A 25,015-nucleotide genomic window follows, 5' to 3' on the forward strand; every position below is an offset into this window, starting at 1 on the left:
TTACCATGATCTTCTGAAGAGACTGGTGACCTAAAAAGAGACATAATAAGCATGATAAATATTTCATATGTGATAATTATTCTATGAAGAATTTCATAGAAGTATTCCCATAAAATAAAGGTAAATATAACTCAATATAAGTAGACAATGCAATTAATGTGTTGGTTGCATGGTATAATCCAATCAACTGCCCCCAAACTTTGCTTGGATGGTTGAGTTTTAGAAGTTTCTAAAATCATAATCCATGCATGATATTAACATTTAATTAAATTTGGATTTGTCACCAAAAACAGAGAGAGAACTCATAGAACTCATGGATGCCAACTATGCTGTCGCCTAGTACCCAAGGCTAGAGAAAATGCTAGCAGTATAAGCACGGAGTGTCTGTACATTAAAGGAGATCTACTTCCACAGTAAAAATGACACATAAGTAAAAGAAATAGCACACATTCTCACTGTATTTTTACTTTGCTCCATGACATACAATGTTTGAGTAAGCATAATACCAAACCTCTGGGTGCTGGTCTTGTGTCTCTAAACCCTGGAGGTACCAGAGTCAGGCAAGAGGGAAGCCACTGGGGGTCCCCTGAATATTCATAAACTGGTGACTCCTGATCCCATGTGTGGATCCAGCGGTAAATACGGTAGTCAGATACCAAATGGAACATTCTAGCAACCACAAAAACCACTTTTCCTTCAGTTGGCTACTAAATGTAATACTTTCAGCAACACAGATAGCCATAAAGATAAATTCATCTCCAGCTTGAAAGACTACAGTTTTGATTGTCAACTTACTAGTGTTTAAACACTAGCATATTCCAGAACCTTTCAGAAAGTCGTCATGTTACCTTCTAACGACCTTCAAGGCAAGTTTGCCTGCTCTAGGCCAGCGGTGAGGTCGGCTGAAGATGAAGGAATGGACCTGACACCCTAGACTGGTTATACTGTGGGCAGTCACACAGCCAAATGAGTCATAGCACTCAGTATCTGAGACACTCACAATCTTCCCTAGTGACAAGGAAAAACGAATGAAGGGTGCGGAATGCAGGGTGAAACAGAATCGGAAGGTGAATCTGAAGAGAAACAAGCAAGGTGAGCTAATTTCTTAACCTGCCTAGGGTATGAAAAAGAGAGAGGGACAAGAAGACATCCTCACCCCTGATGTCTTTGGATAAGAAGTAAGCAAAAACATGTCTAAAACTGGCTATAATTAACTTCTCACAGAACTATTAGGACAAAGAAAAAAAAAACATGCTAATGGACAACCAGCTGTCTCAGGTGGAGGCCTTGTGAAGTGGTGCCTTTGCTGTCTTTCTGCAAAATCACTGCACTAATATGAAATCTGAGAAATTCCAGATGGCTCCACTGAAGTCCCGAGGGGATGCATGCTGCAGTCTGTCCAGCGGTGGAGAAGAACCATCAACTTCAGAGGCTCTGTGAGGATTAGTCATGTTGCATTTCTTCGCTGCACGTCTCTCACATGCCTGGATTTGTGGAGTTGTAAGACATATGGAGTATTTCAGTCCTCACTCAGTATTTCACCTCTCACTGCAACAAGTCACAAAATTACACTACGGAGACATGCACATCATCCATTATTGCTAGAAACGGGCATAAAACGTTCTACAAAACTTGGCTCAGGAGAGAAGAAATATCCTGAAATCAGCAATAGAAGTAGTTATTTTGAGAACAGAGGCTGGATCCCAGGAACAGATACCCTTTCTCAAAGTTGACCACTGAAGTATGGAGAAAAACTCCCTGCATAGTCTTCCCACCACACCAGAAAACCTGTGGTTCTGTCCTGGGTTGTTCATTTTTCTCTCCATGTACACTTGAACATGCAGACAGCAATGCCCTCATAATGTCAACTCTTCCTAGCATTCCCGTAGTTCCATGGCAGCATTCACCCTTTAACTCCTTTCCTGATCACGAGGTTTTTTTTTATTATTATGGTCTACAGAGTATTAATGTTTGTTTGTTAAATATATTTTGGTATATATTACATTTTTATTTCATCAAATTTAGCAAAGTGAAAACAAAGTTTAAAAATCTTTCTCCCATTTCATGAAGCCTGAACAGGTATTATCTATGTTTGAATCTTTAGTTCTTGTTGATTTGAGTACTAAGCCCTGTATTGATTGATGGATATTCAAATAACAATTTCAAGGAATTCATAATGTAGTAAAGAAGAAAAATATCTGAGCAAATGATTACAATGTACACATTACATATGTACACATATCCACACACACACACACACGTATATATACAAAAAGATCCCAAAGCATATATGAAATAAAGAGGAAGCATACAGAAGAAAGAGATCCATTCTTCTCTTTTCCAAAAGAACAAGAGCCATCTGAGCTGGCTTTGAAGGATAAATAAAACCTATCAGGGTAGGTAAGAAAGGGGAAGGAGCCAAGGCAGAAGCGGTAGAAATGTGCAAAGGGCATGAGCTCTCACAGGATGTTACCAGACGTACAAGTAACTCATTATTGCCAAAATGAAAAGGAGTGGTAATAGCCAAGACTAAGGAAGCAAAAAACAGGACCCACATTGAAGTCCTTGCAATTCACAAGGATACTGCAAAAAACATTTGTGGAAAACAAAATTAAAAGGCAAGCTTATTCTAGTACCAAAAACAGTAAATTGAATCTATGAAAATGAGGGATCTTCAGAAAGTTTCTAAAAACACTCTACATGGATTTCAAAAACATTTTTGCACACAAACATCATTTAATTCCATTCTTTCAATGAACATCCTGAAGGACCCTCATACCTTCTAAGCTATATGGAGCAATATTTTAAAGCAAAGAAGTCACGTGTTATGATTTGTGCATTTGAAGGAACGTTTCTTGGAGAATGGACTAGGAGAGGGCAAGATGACAAGTTAAAAGGCAAAAAACATGTTAAAGGCAATTATTTTAAAACTTCCATGCTAATAATACAGAATACAAATTTCTTTGCTCCTCATTTCTTTTTGAAATCCATGGAAAAACCAGAGAGGGCTAGAAACAGTAAAAGAAACACCATATATGACTACATGAAAGATGTTTAAATCTAAATGATCATACATGAAGAAGTGATGCCAAGCACAGTAAAAACTGGGACAGCATTCAAGGTGACAGAGACAGCACTTTGATGCTGGCTAAAGAGGCAGAGCTGAAAGCCCTCCACCATGAGCCAGAATGTTCTACTCCTTAGAATTAGAATCTGACTCCAGAGGAGTGCTGTAAGACAGGCCTGGGAAGACAACAGACCCAACATCACATTTACAGCAATTCCCTAAGCCACTCATCACAATCATCTATACCAAACTACAGTTTCAGAAAGAACACACCCAATGCAAATGCTATGCGTAATCGTAAAAGGAAATCAGAATGATGATTTATGTAAAAATGCCACAAGAAGAAGACATAAGGTGGGCAGGGTAGACACTAAAAACGATAACGTGAAGCAGGTTAAAAACTGTGAATGAATCTCCTTACAACTTAGAAATTAAAAAGGGAGCAAGTGGGGAAGGAAGCATAGCCAATGTGAAGCCTAAACGTAAAGAAGAAACATAACGGTCAAGATACAGTCACAAGACTCCAGGGCTGAAAAGAAAACAGCTTTCCCCGGTGTCTAGAAAAAGCTGGATGGCTTTTTTCTCTGTGTCAGCGCTGCACTGAAGAGCAGATTAAGAGGAAGTGAGCAATAATTTAAAATACATTAAGATATAAAACTTTGAGAAAGGGCCAGCACTTCGGCCTAGCGGGTAAAGCTACCGTTCGCAGTGCTGGCATCCCAGATGGGTGCCAGTTCTAGTCCTGGCTGCTCCACTTCTAATCCAGCACTCTGCTGTAGCCTGAGCAAGCAGTGGAAGATGGCCCAAGTCCTTGGGCCCCTGCACCCACATGGGAGACCTGGAGGAAACTCCCGGCTCCTGGTTTCAGACTGGCGCAGCTCCGACCTTTTCGACCAGTTGGGGAGTGAACCACCGGATGGAAGACCTCTCTCTCTCTCTTTCTCTCTCTCATTGCCTCTCCTTCTCTGTGTAACCAGACTTTCAAATAAATAAATAAAACTTAAAAAAAAAACTTTGAGGAAAGAATCTTAAGAAGACACAAATAAACAGAAAGACATCACATGTTCACAGATTGGAAAAATTATTACTGTTAAAGTGCCCATACGAGTCACCATCATAAACAGAATCAATGAAATTCTTATCGAAAAGCAAATAGCATTCTTCACAGAAACAGAAAAATCAATCCCAAAATTCACATGCAACCACAAAAGACCCTGAATAAGCAAGATAAACTTGGGCAGAACGAACAAAGCTGAAGTCTCTGTTGCAGAAACACCTTCTTTGTTTTTCTTCTCTCTGATCCTGAAGAGATGCAGCTACACAAAGTCTGTGTATGTCCTGTAACTACGGATGGTCAAGCATGTTTGTTTAAATCAAGTAAGCCAAAGGATGATGCAATATCCCTGGAAAGCATTTCTTCCCCAAAGGACGTGCACACCAGGCCTGTGACAGGATTGCAAGGGCTTGAGGGAGAAACGGCAAGATCATGACTCTAAGTGACACCATCATCAGCCTAGTCCCAAAGCATCTCTCATTAGGCAAAATAGAATCTGAAATCTGTCAGCACGGAGAATCTCCATCAACTATAATACTCTCTTTGTGTGCTCTTGCTCCTTCTAATTGTGACTATTTCTCTTAAGACAATGAACAAAGCAGATACAGTAAAAGAGAACAGGCGAGAGAGAATGAGAGTGAGAGAGATGAAAGGGACAGCAGCCACACAGAGTGGCATTGAAAGGAGAGAAAGACAAACACATTCTCTATTCAAGTGGTCACAGATCCATTCAGGGGATGCCAAACAACCTCAAAGGTAACATTCACTACCAACAGAGAGGAGGGATGGAGAAAGCGCAGAGCCAGCGAAGGAGCCGAGGTGGCTCTTTTCGGGGGAGGTAAGGGAAGAAAATAATAAAAGCAGCTTGGTGAGTCTCTCATCTGAGGTTAATTTCCATTAACTTCCTGCATTCTCATAATTTTTCAGTCTTTAACACTCTGCCATAAAAGCACATACTCTGATGACCCTGATGTGAGCTATGCCTGAAATCCATTTTGTTTCTAAAATACAGTTCTCTATTTACTTAAATTCAGCTCTTACAAAATATCACTGTTTGACATTAATTCCTACAAACCGATTTCTGTCCTGTACCCTCCATAATCGGCAGCTGAGAGAAGTCCCTCAATATCCCTCACGTCTGAAATCTTACTGCCACCTATTGTTAATTCCCAGGAACTCCAACAAAATGAAGGGAAAAATGGGCAAAAGCGGGCAGCAGACATGGGAAGGAAACAGATGAAAGATAGAGCTGGAGTAGAAGAAATTAATCCTTAACAAGTTGTTCATCATGAAAATCTGACACTGCATTTTTGCATTATGAAGGTGAGATGGATAAAAAAGTATTGGCACAGTTACGCAGAAATTAAAGAAGTGAGACTTCACTTTAAAAATCAGTCTTTGTGATACAGTTGCCTATCTATTTGCAAAAAATAGGGGGTAAAGGGAGAGAAAAGCCATATTATTCCATAACCCAACCAAGAGAGAGCTGCCTCCAGAAGCACTTGTGATTGCGGGAGCCCTAGCTTCTGTTTAGACTTAATCATCTGCTGTCTCTGAAGGAGGTAATTTCTGTTAGGCATAAGTTGAAGCATGAAGCTCTAGGTGGGAAAGGCAAACCACGCTGAGTGCCATGTTTAGTGTGAGAACACGAAGCCTACAAGAAAGTCTCCCAGCTCGGGATCTATCACATGGACTTGGTGGTACCTGATTGTTGGGTAAGTGCTTGCCTGCCCCTGATTATTTTTATAAAATCAAAATAAGGATTTGTGCATCCAGTTCTAAAAAAAATGGAAGAAAGAAACATAGATGGGGCTGAAAGCTGTTATGGCACACCTCCTGAAGACAACCATAATACACCCCAGAAGTTCAGGTGCATGACCCTGGGAGAGAGAAGCAGTCTAAGTGGTGCCTGTCTCCTTCAACTCCTCTGTGGGCAAGGTCAGGAGGGTATCTCAGTGGTAAATCATATACAACACAACCAGAAGGGGCGCTCAGTGAGCAAATGACAAAATGAATATAAACAAATCACGGCAATATTGAAAACCAGCAATGAAAATGTTTTCCACAGGCTATCTCCGAGAATAATTTAATTCATTCACTGGTTTAATATTAATCACTGCCATGGGGCAGCTGTTGTGGTGGTGCAGTGGTTAAGCCACCACTTGAGTCACCGACATCCCATAATGGACTGCATGGCTTGAGTTCAGGCTACTCCACACTTCTGACCCAAGTCCCTGCTAACACACTTGGGAGGCAACAAATGATGGCCCAAATACTTTAGTTCCTGCCACCCATGTGGGAGACCCAGATGGATTTCCGCTTCCTGGTTTCAGCCCTGTGTACCCCAGCTGTTGCAGGCATTTGGAAAATGACCCAGTAGAAGGGAGAGGCAAAAGATTTCTCTCCTCTGTCACTCTCCTTTTCAAATAAATAAGTAAACTAGTCTTTAATTAAAAACAAATCATTGTTGTGTACCGAACTCCAGTCCTGAAGTTGGCAGAGATGCTTAGCTTACAACATTCCCTTATCACTTTCAAGGTGATTCTGTGAAAGTTATGGTGTGAGACTAATATCATCAAGCAGAGTATTAGAGAAAACTGTCAATGTCTGTTGTTCTTATGCATAGTGATTAGCACAGAAAAGTTAGAAAAAGGGAAAATGTGATCTTCATCTCCCCAGATTCCAAATAGTTCCTCCATGTTGTAGAGCTGTGGGCTCCGGGGGTCTCCCAAAATACTCCGGAGAAGTTGCACATCCTGTGTAAGTCTGCAAGACATCAGCACCCCTTAGGTCATGCATGAACATCCTGAGAGACAGGCCAGTACCCCACCGAGCTAGAATTCATGGCAAATATTTTTTGAAAGATTTCAAAATGACCACCCCTTCATACATTAGGTCCGTTTAATCACATTATTCACATAACCCAGATAGACTGAGAAAGCAAGAATTTTGGTCACAGTTTCAAAAAGTAGCAAACAGGCTGATATGCTATTTTGGAGGTGAGTGTGTGTGGGATGTGCTTGAAACCTTGAAACACACGTCTGGACATGAAAGCCCTGGGATCTGAAGAAATAGTGCAAATGGGACAAGGGGTGGGGGCAGGACCCAGAGCCCAGAAGCACCCCCTTGCTCTCTGTGCTCTTCCTCCCCTGCGTTCCCCGAGGCCTCTGCCTCAATGCTCAGGTGGGCGGAACAGAAAGAGGCAAGGGATAGGGCAGTTGTAAACTCACTGCTGAGTGACAGAGGAGACAGGGATTAAGGTAATCTTTGAAGGGTAAGTCTCAGGACAGTGGTCGGAAGAGCAGATTTGTATGCAGATAAGTTATGTTTCAGGACGAAGTAACAAAGTCACATGCATAAACTATGGTGTCCTCTCTAGTTGACAGAATTCAAAAAACTATCTAGCTCTGACCCTGACAGGCATCCTTACTGATTGTGATTCAATCCACGAAAAAGCAAACATGCTTCCCACGTGCCCTTCTGTTGCCCCAAACTGCTATGGACCCTAGTGACAGGGGACACATTCGGAGGGACCTGGGTTCCACAGAGTGGGGATTCTCCAGGAAGGAATGACTGCGGGATGAATTAGCCTTGGGTATTTGCTCCTTTTCACAACGGAAGGAAAAGCATGGGCAGGGTCCTCATTAACAGTGCCCACTTCACTGAAAGGATGGACATTTTTTCATTTTTACTCCTGACAAAATCTTAACCCATGTGCTTAGAAAAACTCTCTTTGCAGGGCAGGCATGGTGGCACACAGCATTAAGCTGCTATTTGGACACCAGCATCCCATATCAGAGTGCCCGGGACTGAATCCCACCTCTGCCTCTGATCTAGCTTCCTGCTAATGCGCACCCTGGGAGGCAGCAGCAGATGGCTCAAGTGCTGTGTCCCTGCCACCCATGTGGGAGACCCAGATGGAGTTCCAGGCTCCAGACTTCAACCTGGCCAAGCCTGGCTGTTGCAGGCTTTTGGGGGAGAGAACCAGTGGATGGAAGCACTCTTGCCCCCTCCCTCCCTCCCTCTCTCCCTCTCTCTCTTTTTCTGTCACTCTTTCAAACAAATATAAACAAACTTTTAAAACAACCCTCTTTTATAAAGAAGACCCATCATTTTGTAGAACTAACATTCCTTACATTGATGTCCATTTATTTTAGCTTGGATATTGGCCATCCAACCTTTTATCCCGACTCCCTCTACCAAGCTGATGAGATTTCAACATCAAACTATTAACAGGCAGAGTAAGCATTTGGCCCAGTCATTATGAACCTGGTTTAGGATGCATGCACACCACTTGGAGTGTGCAGGTTTGATCCCTGCCTCTGGCACCTGATTCTACTTTTCTGCTGATGTAGACCCTTGGAGGAAGTAGTAATGGCTCAAGTAATTGCATTCCTGTTGCTCAGACGGGAGACCTGGATTGAGTTCCTGGCTTCCTGCTCTAGCATTCTTGCCACTGTGGACGTTTGGTGAGTAAACTAGCCACAGTGAGCTCCGTGTGTGTGTGTGTGTGTGTGTGCCTTTTCCTGTCTCTTGACTTTCAAATTTTTTTTTTTTCAAATAGTACCATTAGACCTTCAAAGAAAATTCACTTCTTGGAATAGGAAAGAGTCAATCAACTATCCAAAAATGCACAGCTACGGGACCCTGCCTCCAGCATGTGGTTTTTCCCAGGGAACACATGGAAGGCTGCACACACATGTCCCCACTTCCAGCACAGCCAGTGCAAACAGGCTGTCTCTATACTGGCAATAACAGCACTTTAGCTGCTAAGTGCAGAGGGAGATGAAGTTTTCATCTGCCTGTCCTAGATGCCACTGGAGTGATTTTGTCACAAGGATCTCTGTTGTCTTCTTACTGGCTTTCCTTTGGTCCCTAAAGCAGAATCTGTTGGAAGATAGGACAAATCTCTTCTGTATTGTTTTTAAAGGAAACCAGCGATTCCCCGAGAGTGTCTTTCTACCACTCCCAGTCTGTCTGGTCACTCAGGAAGAAATACTGCCCCCAAACTTCCCACAGCTCTGGGTTTATCTGTCTCCTTTTGTTGGAAATCCCTAGGAAGTTGCAGGATTCTGTTCCATCCATAACCGTTCGCCAGTTCATGGTTTCCCACACACCTAGTCATCTTCCTCTCCATCCAAAGAACACCAGAAACCTCTTCAAAGCTAAACTGCACTGACAGAATAACACTATTCAGAAAAATACATGAGGCACTTCTCGCTGCATAGGCTTCTGGATGCAACTGTTCCTGGGTGCCCACCCTATCACCATGCTCATCAACAGTGCCTACAACTTTCTGCATGCACCATAGTTATGTTCCCCTTTCTGATTTGTGATACAACATCTCTTCAAGTCAAGGATTCAAATGCATCTTTATTATTTTGTGGGTGCGAATTCCCTAACTCAAATATATCCATATGAAAGTTTGGAATATGTGAGTGTGCCCAACAGCCTAATAAAAAATTTCAACATTTTAAATATTATATTGTCATAATTGTTATGTCACCAGCACTGAGTTTACTAAAATGACACCAATAAACACATACCTATTTTGGTTTGATGGAGTATCTTTTCTCTAATATCTGACTTCATCAATTCACCCTAAAACATGGTTTTGCTTTTAAAATATTTTGTTTATTTATTTGAAAGTCAGAGTTACAGAGAGGGAAGCTAAGACAGAGAGATCTTCCATCTGCTGGTTCACTCCTCAGATGGGCGCATAGCTGGGGCTGGGCCAGGCTGAAGCCAGGATCCAGGAGCTTCTTCAGGGTCTCCCACGTGGGTGTAGGGGCCCAAGTACTTGGACTATCCTTTGCTGCATTTCCCAGGCCATCAGCAGGGCGCTGGATCGAAAGTGAAGCAGCTAGAATACCAACCGGTGCCCATATGCGCTGCTGGCATTGCAGGCAGCAGCCAGCCCGCTGTGTCACAACGCAGGCCGCTCCTCCACAGCAGGTATGGTGCAAAGGGCTGGCGATGCTGGGGAGTGCTACATGGCTTGGCAATCTAAGGAGTTCACATGCTTTAAAGAAGGGTCCAGTCAACTTTGCCTCACACTCAAAATATTCCTGAAGGGTGAGCAGGACAGGCTGCCAGCTTTTACAAATGAGAACAAGAGAGCCGCTTCACAGTAATCACATCTTCTCATTCCATAATCACTGGCAGAACTTGAACTCACGGAGATGGCAGGCCAGAATTTCCTGGCACCATTTTAAATAAAATAGATGTTTAATATTAAAGCTTGTTTAACTTGGCAAGTGTCAGTCAAAATAAGATCTGGTGCAAGGGGAATTTTATTCTGGCTCTTGCACTAACTGAACTTGGAAATGTGACTCCGTTTTCCCCAAGTGGTTTAGAGCTTCCAGATGCATAACTGTTTGAGGACCAACTAGAATAAGAACCAAGAAAAACTGATAACTATTTTTGCACACAAATACAGTGTTATCATGTCCTTGGGTAAATAGAGACAGTAACAAGTTGAGGTAAGGCCAGGAGAAAAAAAAAATGAGAAGAAAGGAAGATACAGATCAATCCACAGTTTTTTCCATCCGGAGTGATTACACAGAGCAAGCAAGATTTAGACCAGTCAAAGGTAAGCAGCGATGGGACCCAAATATCTTGGTGAAGCAGATGCCAGGAGCTATCTGTATACGGAAAGCACTGACTTCATCTCTGAGATACAGTCCAGCAAAGCCCGCATCCCCCTAAGAAGATTAATTTTCTCCCTCTTATCTGATTGCGATGCTCAAGGTATATTTCCACAACCCAAATCCTTGCTCAATAGTCTGTCTTCCTGCAGAGAACCTGAAGCTTTGACAATCAGCTCAACTGCCCTTTTCATGAGGGCCATGCCATAACCTACTGCTGCCCGAAGAAACTGAGGAAAGGAAAGAGCTGAGGACTGCGAAGCAACGAAGCTGCTTTTCGTAGGCTCAGCCCCGAACATCTGAGTTTTTGGAAGGGGGAGGGCTTGGAGGCTATCACTCTATCACTTCTTGATACGGGGATGCAGAACGGTGGGCAATGTCAGAGGGTCAGTTTTTTGGTTTAAAGCATTATTTTGTGTCTTGGATATCATAAAGTAATTTTTCAGTTGTACAATTTTCCTTAAGCACATTTCAGGTAGAGTGATGTGAAACTGTCACTGAGGGTCTTCAATTACCTGAGAGGTATTTCTGGCTGTACAATGAGGAAAAAAGCACAAAGTTGTTTAAAATATGCACAGAACACCTTAAGGACCAATTTTTTTTTTTAAATCTGAGGCCATATTCATTAATTTTTGAAATAGTATTTTCCACCACAGAAATAAAAAGAATCATCAGAAAATAGTATTTTCAAATAAAAATTAAAAAGTGGAAATGTAAAAGAAATAGCAAATTATATTTTCTCACATTTCCAGAGCACTCTGTGCATATACTCACATACTCCAATCATCAGTGGGAGTGTTCATAATTGGCTTACATAATATCCCCCCTTTGAATATCAACTTTACAAGGGCAATAATATTTCTCATTTAGTTGGTACTGAAGAGGCTTAATATAGATTTGTTTAATAAACGATGGACTGAATGGCTTAGCCTGCTTCTTAGAATCCAAATAAAATCATCAATCAGATCTTTTACATATTATAGTTCAATCTTTTTTTTTTAATAGTTCAATCTTTGATGCCATTATCCTCTGTTGTAGACAGACAGGCTCTCCCAGTCATAAAAATCCACTAGCTCTGCTTAGCCAATCAGGCAGCAGATACCCTCCCAGATGCTGTCCTCTGGGGGCTGAATGTCTGCCCCCAGGTGATTGGCTCACTGTCTCTCCAGTGTCTTAGTCTGGTGACAAGAGTCTGTCTTTCCTTGTGTGACCATCCTTCATTATATTTCTTCCAGACTTAGGACTTGGAAATACTGACAAGCAGTGCATCTCTTTTAGACAGTTTGGGAGTTTCTCATCACCAACCACATCTTATACCTGAGAACGATTATTGAGGTTCAGACTAAGGCAATATCTCCCACCCCCTTCACCTACCTGCTCTGGACCCATATGACTCGAGGTAAATCTCTCCTTTTCTCAAAGATAACATGGAGAGAACAGTAGGGTACTTCAAAAACTTCGTGTAAAAATGGAATTAAAAAACAAGCTTATTGGGGCCAGTGCTGTGGCATAGGGGTAAAGGTGCTGCCTGCAGTGCCAGCATCCCATATGGGTGCCGGTTCAAGTCCCGGCTGCTCCACTTCTGATTCAGCTCTCTGCTATGGCCTGGGAAAGCAGTGGAAGATGGCCCAAGCACTTGGGCCCCTGCACCCATGTGGGAGACCCGGAAGAAGCTCCTGGCTCCTGGCTTTGGATTGGCACAGCTCCGGCTGTTGTAACCATCTGGGGAGTGAACCACCGGATGGAAGACCTCTCTCTCTCTCTCTCTCTCTCTGTCTCTCTGCCATGCTGCCATTCAAATAAATAAATATTTTTTTTAAAAAAAGATAAGCTTATTTTTGTGCAAAGATGTTTTAAATCCACGCATAGTTTTTTTATATATATATATCATGCAACTTCTATGAGTTTTTTGAAGCTCCCTCTGGGGTTTCAATTCCATTTTTCCACAAATATTTTTGAAGCCTTAACATACACCAGAGTTTTCACTCAGTACCTGTTTTCTTATCTCACAGACTTTAATTTGGCAATGTTATTTATTACAACTCAAATAAGCTCTGCCCACTAGCATGCAACTTAATTCTCTCCTTATTAATCTTTTGCCAACATGAAATATAGTCTTGCCACTACTAGTGGCAGTGCAGTGAAGGATAAGCACAAATGTGTTTCCAGAATCATGTTATCTTAAGTAGAATTCTCTCAGATATTGAAAATACATGTTTTCCTTTAAGACAAATTTATTATGGCCCTACTAGTAATAATGTGGGTTAATCACCTCCCACCAATTTATCCAAAATCGGCTGTTAAAGATTTGATTGTGTTCACAGGTTATGAAGACACCTGACAATATACTACTTGCACAGGTTCTGTAGGACCTCTGCATAAATAGGCATATGGACCCCTAAAAAAACAATCAGGCTTCTAAATGCAAACCTGTCATTGCAATCTGTTCCAATAATGACAAAAATCGCATTCACCCTGCTGGTTTCATTCCTCTTTCTCTCCCTAAAGGAAGAAGGGCAATGGATTTAAGACATTAAAGTTTAAAACTGTGAGAAAGCCCAGAGCAGACCCAGGGAAGTGGGGCCAGTTAGAATTAGGGGGAAGGCAGAGAGAAGGGCTGGCTGGAGCCAAGCAGCGCCAGTTCCATGAAGAGTACTAGAGAAGGTGCCTTAGTTGTACTCCTTCCGTCTCTCATTTCAGCTTTTTAAAAGTAGCTCTTCTCAGAATTTCCTCTCTCATCTATCTTTTCACACAATCAATTTTAAAAGAATTTTATTCTTGGCTTTGTTTACTTTATTCTCCTTTTCACTGATTTCTGTCTGTTTATTTTTCTCCCTTCTTGTTTCATTTTTCACTCTGAGATTCTTTTCTTAATTTATCAAACTTAACACTTTGTTTATTTTTATGTAATCACTTTCCCCTCAATAAATAAATATACTCATCAATGTTCTGTGACTCACTTTAGCAGTGTCTTGAAAATGTTGATAAATTGTATTTTCAATTTTAAGAATTAAAAATTTTTCTTTATTGTCTGTTCTTATTGTCAACAGGATGTGAAAATTTAACTTTTCCTATCTCCAAGTTGACTGGGCTTTAAAGCTGAAAGCACCAAATGCCAACCATGCTATCATAATTCTCCATGACCTTTCTGTGGATAGATCCTTAAATATTCCAGCTGCGAAGGAAAAGGTTGTAATACTGAGTAAATTTGAATCTGCATATATACTCTGCAACACAGAAGCACACATGTACCAGATGTTTGCTGCAGTTCTAAAAATCATAAAATAGGCACCATGGGAGGGGCGGCCCGGCCCCTCACCCCAAGGCACCTGAACCCTTGTGGGAGACCCCCTTGAGGGTGGGAGCTGGGAGGGCGAGAACACAGCAACACAGGTCTTGCTCTTCAAGAAACAAACAAAAATAGAATCATAAAATAGTCTAAGTCAAAACCAAACTGGAGAAACAAAGTATGCCACATTTATGATATAATATTATCTACCAAAAAGGTATTAAAATCCACATATAACAGTATGAATTTCAACAATATGAAGTTGAATGAAATGGCAAGTTCCAAAAGTATATGCAATGCATGACACAGGTGGTGAAAAATTTTAAAAAACAAAAAAGACAAAATCATAAAACAATATTATTATTTTTTTATTTGACATGTAGAGTTATAGACAGTGAGAGAGAGACAGAGAGAAAGGTCTTCCTTCCATTGGTTCATTCCCTTAATGGTCGCCAGGGCCAGCACCGCACTGATCCGAAGCCAGGAGCCGGGTACTTCCTCCCAGTCTCCCATGTGGGTGCAGGGCCCAAGCACTTGGGCCATCTTCTACTGCCTTCCTAGGCCACAGCAGAGAGCTGGCCTGGAAGAGGAGCAACCAGGACAGAATCCGGCACCCCAACCAGGACTAGAACCTGGGGTGCCGGTGCTGCAGGTTGAGGATTAGCCAAGTGAGCCATGGCGCTGGCCACAATATTATAATTATAATTATTATTATTATTATGCTACTCTATGTGGTTTATGAATTAAAAGGAAGACCTAATGTACATGTAGTAAAACATGACAAAATAAGGGTGATTGGAACAGAACTGCCTTCTATTTAATTTTTATACTTATTTGAATTTGGACATTTTAAATAATATTTAATATTTTTGACTCAATCTCTTTTTTGCACAGCAAAGAAATTGTTTTAAAATACTGTTATATTTGCTATGCAGAAAGCTTGCAAATACATATTTAATGTGCATAGATAATACCTCTATATTGAGGATATTTTACTTTACAAATGTTTAAAAGAAATAGAACAAAAGTGTACTTTCTGGGGCTCTAGGGCTTTGAGCACACTGCCTTGGCAGGGTTCCCTTTGGGAAAGCGTAATTTAGCAGAAAAAGCACAGAGTCAAAAGTCAAACCAACCTCAATTCCAACCACACCTGCTAACGTGAGCGACCTAAGAAAAAGATTTTACCCTCTGTGAGCCCCAGGTTACTCATCTGTAAAGCACTGGCTAATAAGAAAACAAAAAGGTGGGAGGATGGGTGCCAGGGAGGGAGGGAGGGTACCGTGGGAAGCCATGCTCTTAAAACTATATATATGAAATACATGAAATTTGTTACCCTTATGTAAATGGAATGTTTTTCAAAGAAAAAATTAAATTACATTAAATAAATAAAAGTTATTGAAAAGTTACAGACAAGGAGGACAAGGCAGGTAGGAGACATTTCATCAGTAGTAGCTATTATGACTGTTACTAGATATTTTAATAACTGAGATCATATCAATTTGTGTCAGAAATGATCTCTTCAGGAAATGAAAATGTTATTTGTAAACAATTAAAGGATACACACAATGAAAAAATTTGAAGAAATAATGGAAGAGTTAACATTAGGTATTTACTTATTTTTTTTTCCCTCAATCATTTTTCATCTCGTGTACTCCACGAGTCTGCCTTGTGCCACAACGTCTAGAGACTCAGCTGCAGAAACTCAAAGTCTAGAGGTGAATATTTGGATGTCATTTTATTTGTTTTCCAAGTGATTCTGTAGAAGTGTTTTCCTACAAAGGGTCAACTACTCTAGTTCATTTAAGAGATAAAACAGTAATGAATGACTATGAAAACCAATATATGCCAACGAAGATCAATTTTTAAAAAAATCAAGTGAAATATTGAAAGAATAACAAAACTCAGACAAAAATTGAGTTGATTTTAACACAGTGTTTTAAAACTGAGGCTATTACATAAAGTTGTACATTTATGTGTGATTCTTGAAGAGCCCATTTACCATCTTAGAAACAGCCATTTCGTGTATCAAGATATGTATATCAGTGTGTTATCTACAGAAAAAACAGGGCATTGGAAACTAGACAAAAATCACATTCTAACTTTTTGAAAATAGCCTTTATATATATGAACAACGAAAACACTCATCTGGGTTGTCTAAACTTAACAGCTATTTCTGCAGCTAATTAAAACTCTGATTTTCTAAAAGTCTACCCACGGACAGACTGCCACTTCTTCAGCCACGCATGGGTGACTGAGTTGCCCTGCTCCCAATCTGCAATTCTGTACATAAAGGAACTGGAGAAACACCCTGAATGGTAAGCAATCAGGAACTAACAACATTGCTGAATTAAAAAAGAAAATCCATAGTAATTCTTTTTCTTTTTCTTTTCTCCTCTTCACACAAAGAAATAAAGGTGATACAGAGAAGCAATTAAAATGAAGTCTCCTTTGGCCCTGGGAGCATCTGAGTAAAACTTTCGCCAATGAAATAATTAGCTCCAGCTCTCTAATTTTCCTACCCTTTGTCACAACAAAATTGCTTCCAATCTTCCTTAACAAATAATTCAGCATTTTGCCTCTTCAGTTAATCCTCAATTTCTAAGAATCCAAGCAATCTTGCCAGTCCGTCAAAATGGTCACACTGTGTTATAAAGCTGTTGTTACTATTTGAGTAGGACCCCCAGATACCCCTGGAAATCAGCCTGATTTTGTGAACCTGTGTAACCTCTGAGATGGGGTGACTGAGTATTAGTGAGTGTCTCTGACCACGGACCACACCTAGAACCTGCTCCTGCAATGAAGGGTGGCAGGAGGGAGGACTCACTGGACAGAAAGATAGCAGAATTTACTGAAAAATTCCAACAGTATCCTGCTTTCTGACCATGATCAGAACTCAGAAGAATCCACACCAACAATTGTGCTCTATGATTTACCCCCAAGGACTGCATCCCCAAGTCTGGCAGCACCTCATGTTAGCCAGCAAACCCACTTGGCAATACCACAGCACAGCAAACGTCCAAGGGCTCAGGACTCGAAACAACTGAACCCTCAAGTCAAAATGTTCACACAAACGAAAACACATGTGTCCCTCCCAAACCAGTCATAATCTCTCATGCCTTCCTGCTGTGGCAAATGGGGACATTAGGTAGATACTGGACCCCAGTAAAGAGAACACTGGTCAGTTAATAGGATCTACAGATCTACATGCAAGGTTTCAGGATGACTCAGAAACAACCGCAATGGAAGGTGACACTCCATCTGGAGTTTGGGACAGATACAAGGAGCAGGGCAAGCAAAACCGTGAAACCACACAGCGACACAGACACGAGACAGACTGAGCTCCAGTGAGAAGAGAACCCTTCCCATTGGGGAGCGTGGTACAAGCCCCTCCCAGTCACTGCAGCCCGAGGAAAAGCCAGTGGGAGCCTCTTACTGTAGCACGCGGGAGTGACTGAGGTCTTGCATATCTGAGTCTTCATAGTGGGGAGTGATCATCCCCAGCCCACTGTCACTCAGCATGCGCTTCCGGAGCGCGGGATTCCACCAGTCTGACAGCCTGGGAGAAAGAAGAGCGCCACACGGTTAGGCATTTGCAGTCAGCCGCGAGGCTCCCACTCTTTCTCTGCACGGCTGCTGCACCCCAGTGTAAGAAGTGGCTTTCGCCTTTCCAGGAGACTTAACAGATACTTCACGGTTTATCAGTTCAGTTACTTTTCTCAACATTCATGAGCCAGTTCTATGATTCTGCCCTCTTTACCGATGACAAAGTTGGACTTCAAGATCAAATAACTGTATGTGTGACACCAATAAAATGGAAGGGAGACTCACGTAGAAATGCAGAGCAGGAGGGAGCAAGCCTCTTTCGCGGCTTCCCTGATCCCAGTTTACTTACGGGTTTCCGGGATAGGAGGGCTAGGGGGTTGGAAATCATGAGAACTGTGAAAGGGATAGGTTCAGGTTCAAGTGTGTTTTCAGGCTATTTTATTTTGCAGCTACAGCTAATAGAGGTACAATCCAGGCAAAGCGCTCTGAGCCATTATTTGACTTGGAGAGACTGACGGCGAAGGCCAGGACCAGGGCCAGCCTGGCAGAATAAGCTCACTCTATCAGACCCATTGCTGGAGCCGGGGATCTGGTGGGATGAGGATTCCTAAATGCCAGCATCTGCTTCTCTGAGGCAGGTTGTGGCATCATACCTGGTTTCTCCACCATCTTTGGGACACCCAGGGCTTCATCAGGCTACTCCTGGTGCCTGTCGGCCTTTCCCCCATCCCAGGGCAGTTCTGCTATCCCTGGCTCTGGCTTCCTACACACATTCCAGTTGTGTCCCATGCGGCTGATTGACTGCTCCTGCCCCAGAGACTCAGCATACATTGTGGATATGAGCTGGCCCTCGTGGAGTGGGAGATACTCAAAAATAGCATTCATAGACAAAAGGAAAAAAAGTGAATCAAGTGCATATGCCTATTTATAGAGTGTATATATGCACTTTGCATTTGCTATTTGTGTGACTATGTGTATGCTTCCTAGGGAAATTCTTGTTTCAACTATTCAGTCTCCATGGACCAATAACCAGTGACTTTGCAAAGGCAGAGATTTTTGTTACATTTTTATTTTTTTATGGTTGTTTCCCAAGTGCATACACTAATACTGGCAAAAAAAGAGCTCTAAATAAATATATTTGAATTATTGAAATAACCTCAGAATACTCATGGTATTTTGGGGATACAAGGTGGTAATTATATGCATGGGCTGTGACACACACACACACACACACAAACCATGGGGTGGAACTTGAGTGTTTCTATTTATTTTTTTGTGTAATATTATGTAAGTAACATAACCTATTAATCCTCTACATTCTTGTCTATGGATTCAGATAAGAGGACTGAATTTTCATAGTCATTATGAAATGATAATGATGATTTCAGTAACATTGTATTTAACGACTGTCTAGCAAGTGCCAGGAACTATGTGACATGTTTCACCTATATCAATTCATTTAACCCTCACAGAATTCTCTGGGCACCTATTATTATTGTTCGCATTTCACAGATGAAGAAACAAACACAGAGTACTTCAAATGATTGGATAATAATGAAGTGGTGGTAGGGATAGCAGAAATACACGCAGCACACACATCGCTCATATGTGCTTGGTATGTCCATTGTTGCCGTACAATCTACATGTCTCAGGTAGGCTGGAAATAGTGGAGAAGAGCAGCAGGAGAATAATCATCACCTCACCAGTGTCAATTAATATGTGGGTAATAAAGCCCCTACAGATGTTTACATACAAATACAGATGTATTTTCTAGAGTTGTTAGGAAGTACTGATACAGTACAAAAACAAGGTTCAGATGGGACACAACTCTGATTGGGAAAGTATTTCTATATAGCCACTCACTCGTAAAACAAACTGATAAAAGAACCAGTCATTCCACACTGAAGAAACACAACAAGAAAGCCTATATTTTAAAAGTTTGATGTCAGCAGAATGTCAATTCCAAAGTCAAGCAGACAAAGATATCCTGTGGCCAACCTCACACGGGTACCAGAGAGGAGAAGCACACTCACCCGGAGGCTTGCTCCACCACAAGATCAGGCATGCCCGGAGGTGTCCCTGCCTGCTGCGACACCACCATATCTGGGTCCAGAATAAAAATCTCATCTTGGGAAATCTCCATCACAAAGTGCAAGTGTTCCTAGGAAGAAAAATAACTATGTCAAATGAGTGACGGAATGCTCTAAACCGACATCTGAATAACAACAGGAATAATGAAATTCTGTGACATGTCAAATGATGTCAGTGTTACTATCAGAGGCCTGACAGATGATGGTTCCTCTGGAGCAACACTGTGGCAGGCAGTTGGCAACAGTAACAGATGATTCCTCTTGGCTCAGGATTCTCAACCAACCAGCATTATGTTGGGTCTTGAAATGATCTTGCCTCTTCTTTCCAAATCAAAGAAGTGGCACACTACATGCTATTTGGATCAACATGACAGTATGAGAGCCTAGACTTCTTGTCCCTAGGATCTGGTCAAACTTCGTTAGCACGGGTAATGGTTGCTTTACCATTAGGGTTAATACTGTACTGTACATCTTTTTCCCAGGAAAATGTGGTTGGGGGAAGACTTGTTGATCTTGGGTAAACACATTCTTTTTCTCGTTACTCAACTCTGGAGATTGATGAACTGCAACTAAGAAGCTCAGATAAACCCTTAAGTTCTCAAACTTGATAACCAGAAATGAGCTTAAAAGTGCACAAAATTGAGCTAGATAAGAGTAAAAGCAGAAGTGTGGGTGGAAATTTGGAAGGCAGAGTCGTGATAATGTCTATAATCTAAGTTATTATTTGTACTCACTGGAATAATCAAGCCATATCACTTTGAGTGACATGTGTACACAAAGAATACACACAGATGTGTGAACATACAGAAAATGTGAAGACAAATAAGACATTCACAGCTTAGAACACAAATACCATTGCAAAGTTTGGATGTGTTTCAATTACAAAAGTTCATGAGCTTTAGCTATTAGTACAGTATACTGAAGACTTGGGAATTTTTCACTTTCACAAGCAGGCAGAAGAGAACTTACCTGAGATCTGTCTATTCGATAAAAGCGATCAGCAGAAGTTGCTGGAGGGAAAAAAATGTACATGGCATTCAGAGTGTTCTGAGACCTGGCAGCAAGTGCACAGCCTGCTCGCCCACTCACATTTCAGGCACACTCGACCCCTGGCCGGTCCCTCAATCTATTAAGAGAAACTCAGCACTCCCAGGCCTCTGCTGCTGCCTAGTCCACTGCTAGGGGAGCCCTTCCCACTGCACTGGCCATCTGAATCTTACCTGCCTTCTAAAGACAGCTCACAGACTTCGTCCACTCCGACACTTTCCTCGGTTCCAATGTCACTACGCAAGACTCAACTACTGCTCCTCTGTCTACAGAAACTAGCTTCACAGATAACTATGAAACTAAGAGACTTGTCTCAGTTCTTTGTTTTCATGTCTTCCAAAATTAGCACAGAACCTTGAACAGAGATGAAACTCATTATGTTTCTATTAAGCAAAGCTATAAAAACATTTTTTTCGTTGGTGGACTTCCCAAGGAAGTGACTCCTATTTGGGGAGTCACTTGAAAATATGTGCCAGGATGATATCAACCTGCAATCCTACAGCCGTCTCTGAGGGAATCCAAAAACAGTGCCCTCTCTGTCCCCTTCCCCAATTGTTATCTAAGTCTCCCCTAAAAAGGACTGGGCTACACCTGTGGTTTGAGAAAAACAATTGTTTTTGTTAGAAATTTTAATTACAAGTTATTTTGATTATTCTGAATACTAAAAAGAATCATGTTTCTATTAACTTAAACCTGAGTCCAAATATTACAGATTTTCTACCAATAAAAAGCACAAAAGGAAAAAAAATAACTCTCTCAAGCAATCATTTAAAAATCACAAATATTTAATGAGTAGCTTTTCTCCCAAAGAAACTGAACTAAGAAACAAGATGGCTATCGTCTCTGGTCTCTAAAAGGTAAAAATAGAGTAAAATTTCCCTCAGAAGGACTTATTCTACTTTGTTCTTTTGAACCATGACTGCCACCATGGTTATAACCATTGAAGAGTTTTAATGTAACTTTTTATACAGTAAAAATATGTTGGTTAAGGTAATTATCTAATTTTATCTAAGACTGTATATTGAACAGAATAACTTTTTTCTTGATTATTAAAAAATATATATATATACATACATAAATTGCCCTTAGGTGTCTTCAGGCATAACAACAGACAATTGCATTTGTCACTGCTCTGAACTAACAGAGTTGAAAAAAAGAATGTTCAGAGGCAGTTGATCAGCCATTAGTGAAAACCTGTACCGTGATTTTTCTAAGTTAGAGCTCACAAAGGTCCAACCTCCCATCTTAATAATATTGTTCTACACACTCACACACCCCATTGTACTGTTATCCACTCCATAAACAAAAGAGTTCTGCAAGGAATCCCAAGTCTCCGTAGACAAGACAGAGGCTGGGCAGTAGGTACACTGGGTAGTATATAAGGAAGAATGTAGGGAAGTGGGGTCGGTGTTGTGGTTCAGTGACTAAACCACTGCTTATAACACTGGCAACCCCATCAGAGTATTGATTCAAGTCCTGGCTACTCTGCTTCTGATCGAGCTTCTTGTTAATATGCCTGGGAAGGGAGCAGATGATTGCCCAAGTACTCGGACCCCTGCAACTACATGGGAGACTGAGATGAATTTCCTAGTTCCTGGGTTTGACCTGGCCCACCCTGGATGTTTGGTCATTTGGGGAGCAAACCAGCAGATGCAAAATTCTCATTTTTATTCTTTTGCTCTCTCTTTCTCCTTTTGTCACTCTGCCTTTTAAATAAATAAATAGCTCTTTTTTTAAAGCCAAGGATATATAGAGGTGAAAATATATTACAATATGGGTGATTAGATAGAAAAGTAAGAGCAGGCAGCACCTGAGAGAGTTAGAGGTGCTTGAGATGGAAAATGGGCTCATTAAGCAATCATAAAATAACTAACCGCTTATGCATGCAAAATGTATGCTCCGCAGGGCAAGCTTGCACGCAGCTGAAAATTTCCACATCTTTACAGAAACTTTGACATCATTAAAAATATGAAAGTTCCAGAACACGCATGCAACGTAAACATTAGTACCCATCCTCTGCTCACGGAATCCAGCTACTGGTTTGCTTGAACAAGGAGGGCACTCAAAAGTTTAGGCAAAGGACGATGATTAAAGGGCAATGTCCTCTTTTCTTTCTTTTTTTTTTTTTTTTGGACAGGCAGAGTGGACAGTGAGAGAGAGAGACAGAGAGAAAGGTCTTCCTTTTGCCGTTGGTTCACCCTCCAATGGCTGCTGCGGCCGGTGCACTGCGCTGATCTGAAGCCAGGAGCCAGGTGCTTCTCCTGGTCTCCCATGGGGTGCAGGGCCCAAGCACTTGGGCCATCCTCCACTGCACTCCCTGGCCACAGCAGAGAGCTGGCCTGGAAGAGGGGCAACTGGGACAAGAATCCAGCGCCCTGACTGGGACTAGAATCCGGTGTGCCTGCGCAGCAGGCAGAGGAGTAGCCTAGTGAGCCGCGGCACCGGCCTAGGGCAATGTCCTCTTTAGCAAGCTGATGCTGAGTGAAGCCAGCGTCAACCAACTTGCTCTGAAGGAGTCCTGCGACAGCAGCACCTTCATGTCGTTTGAGATGCAGGTGCCAATCGTGAGGGGTCACAGGAGGGCTTTCTGCAGAACTGCTTGGAAAACTGGACCCTATCCAGTCGTCACAGCCACGCCCTGCTGCTTCCCTGTCCCAACCCCTGCGAGAAAGGCAGACACTTACCGTCTAGGAAGCACCACCGTGGGGAGAGCCTCTGAGCGGAGAGTGCCCTGGGGAAGGAGGCTTCATGGTCCTGAAAAGAGACGCGCACATTCTACTGGCTCCACCGAGCCACCGAGGGCTGTCCCACACCTCACATTCTGCCCAACCGCCTACTTCTACGGAGTGTCATCTTTTCCTAGACAAAGCCTGCTGAGAAGACCCAGGCACATCTTCTACTAGAAACAGAAACAAGGGCTCTGCTTTGGAATTCATTATTTCACACAGAATTTTTTAGAACAACTCACGAAAGTTTCCAGAAGATTTCTCATTGTTCCATTAAATATGCAAAAATGATGTAACTTGGGACATTAACTTCCTTTTTGGGAAATTCTTGCTTTCCCTGTGTGACGCCACGGAACTAGTGGCAGCCAGCTGTCATTTATAGTTTGGCTCTCCACACAAAGCCTGGGCACAGAATGGAAAAGAACAAATTTCATCCACTGGTCAGGGAGGAATTATGATATGGGCAATAAAAGCCATCCAACGATAGCTTCAAATCTCCTCGGAACTGGGGTGGTGTCTATTCCACAGGGCCATTCATTGCATGGAACCGAAGAAAACCAATCCCCATGTTGAGGTCTTACCCTCAGCCTTCTCCAGTGAATCTGACCACAGAGCAGCAGAGGAGCTGTGCCAGGCTGGCCCATGACAAAATCACTGTGCCCAAGGCTAGCCCAGCCAGCAATGTGCTCATCTCCCTTAGCAATCTCCAGGATTCTCTCTGAGGACGCCATTCTCTCCTTTCACTTTGACCTCAGCGCCGTCTGATGCCAGCACCTTTACTCTTTGCTCTCAGCTTACATAGAAATATTTAACTTTCTCTATAACTACTCATATTATTTAGTCCCTGGAATACATTCCTTCCCCCATCAGACTTTACTTTTGTAACTGTGTTAAAATCCACTTGCCAGCCCTTAAAATCCACTTTCAATGGTTCTCTCTCTCTAAAGAATAAATTCATCTTGACTGATCCTGTTATACCTTCTGATAATTTTCTTAACCTCTCCCCTCATTGCAACCCCAAATTCCTGAAGCTTGATTTTTTTTTAAAAAAAAATGTATTTACTTGCTTGAAAGTCAGAATTACAGAGAGAAGGACAGATAGGAAGAGAGAAATCTTCCATCTGCTGGTTCACTCCACAGTTGGCTGCAACAGCCAGGGCTAGGCCAGGCCAAAGCCAAGAACCAGGAGCCAGGAGCCGGGAGCTTTCTTCTTGTCTCACATGTGGGTATTATGCTTAACATTTTGAGAATTATATTTTGATGCAGTGATACCTTGTTTTAAAGGAGCTTAAGGTATTTGATGCATTTTTATATAACACGTAAGACTCTCAGTTTGGTGAGAAGTATTATTACACACGAAGGATTCAAAACTAACCTGAAATATTCAGTGGTAACCATGAGTTCTATTAAATAAAGACCTGAAGCAGAAATAAATTATTAAATAGAAATCCAGGTGTCTTCTATAAAAGAGCTGAAATACCAGAAACATTTCTGAGTTTTGTTGAATATGCTACAGAGAACACCATGAAAACATTCTAATTTCCCTAAGATT

The 25,015-nt window shown here is 41.8% G+C and overlaps 1 protein-coding gene across 12 annotated transcripts in view; it reads right to left on the reverse strand.

Moving 5' to 3' along the window:
- Nucleotides 1-25,015, reverse strand: part of DGKI (diacylglycerol kinase iota) — a 507,839-nt gene that overhangs the window by 53,481 nt on the left and 429,343 nt on the right. For all 12 annotated transcript variants that reach the window (XR_007920530.3, XM_051849035.3, XM_051849034.3 and 9 more), the window contains 5 exons: nt 23,422-23,491; nt 20,660-20,700; nt 19,634-19,761; nt 17,491-17,613; nt 5-30 (listed from right to left, as the gene is read on the reverse strand). Coding sequence is in view for 11 of the 12 variants with exons in the window: in XM_051849035.3 (XP_051704995.3) it covers nt 5-30; nt 17,491-17,613; nt 19,634-19,761; nt 20,660-20,700; nt 23,422-23,491 (388 nt within the window). In the remaining variant the exon portion in view is untranslated. The remainder of the gene's footprint in view (nt 1-4; nt 31-17,490; nt 17,614-19,633; nt 19,762-20,659; nt 20,701-23,421; nt 23,492-25,015) is intronic.

The sequence above is a fragment of the Oryctolagus cuniculus genome, chromosome 3, assembly GCF_051225735.1.
Source record: "Oryctolagus cuniculus isolate XC-2025 breed Fujian yellow rabbit chromosome 3, ASM5122573v1, whole genome shotgun sequence".
Taxonomy (NCBI): domain Eukaryota; kingdom Metazoa; phylum Chordata; class Mammalia; order Lagomorpha; family Leporidae; genus Oryctolagus; species Oryctolagus cuniculus.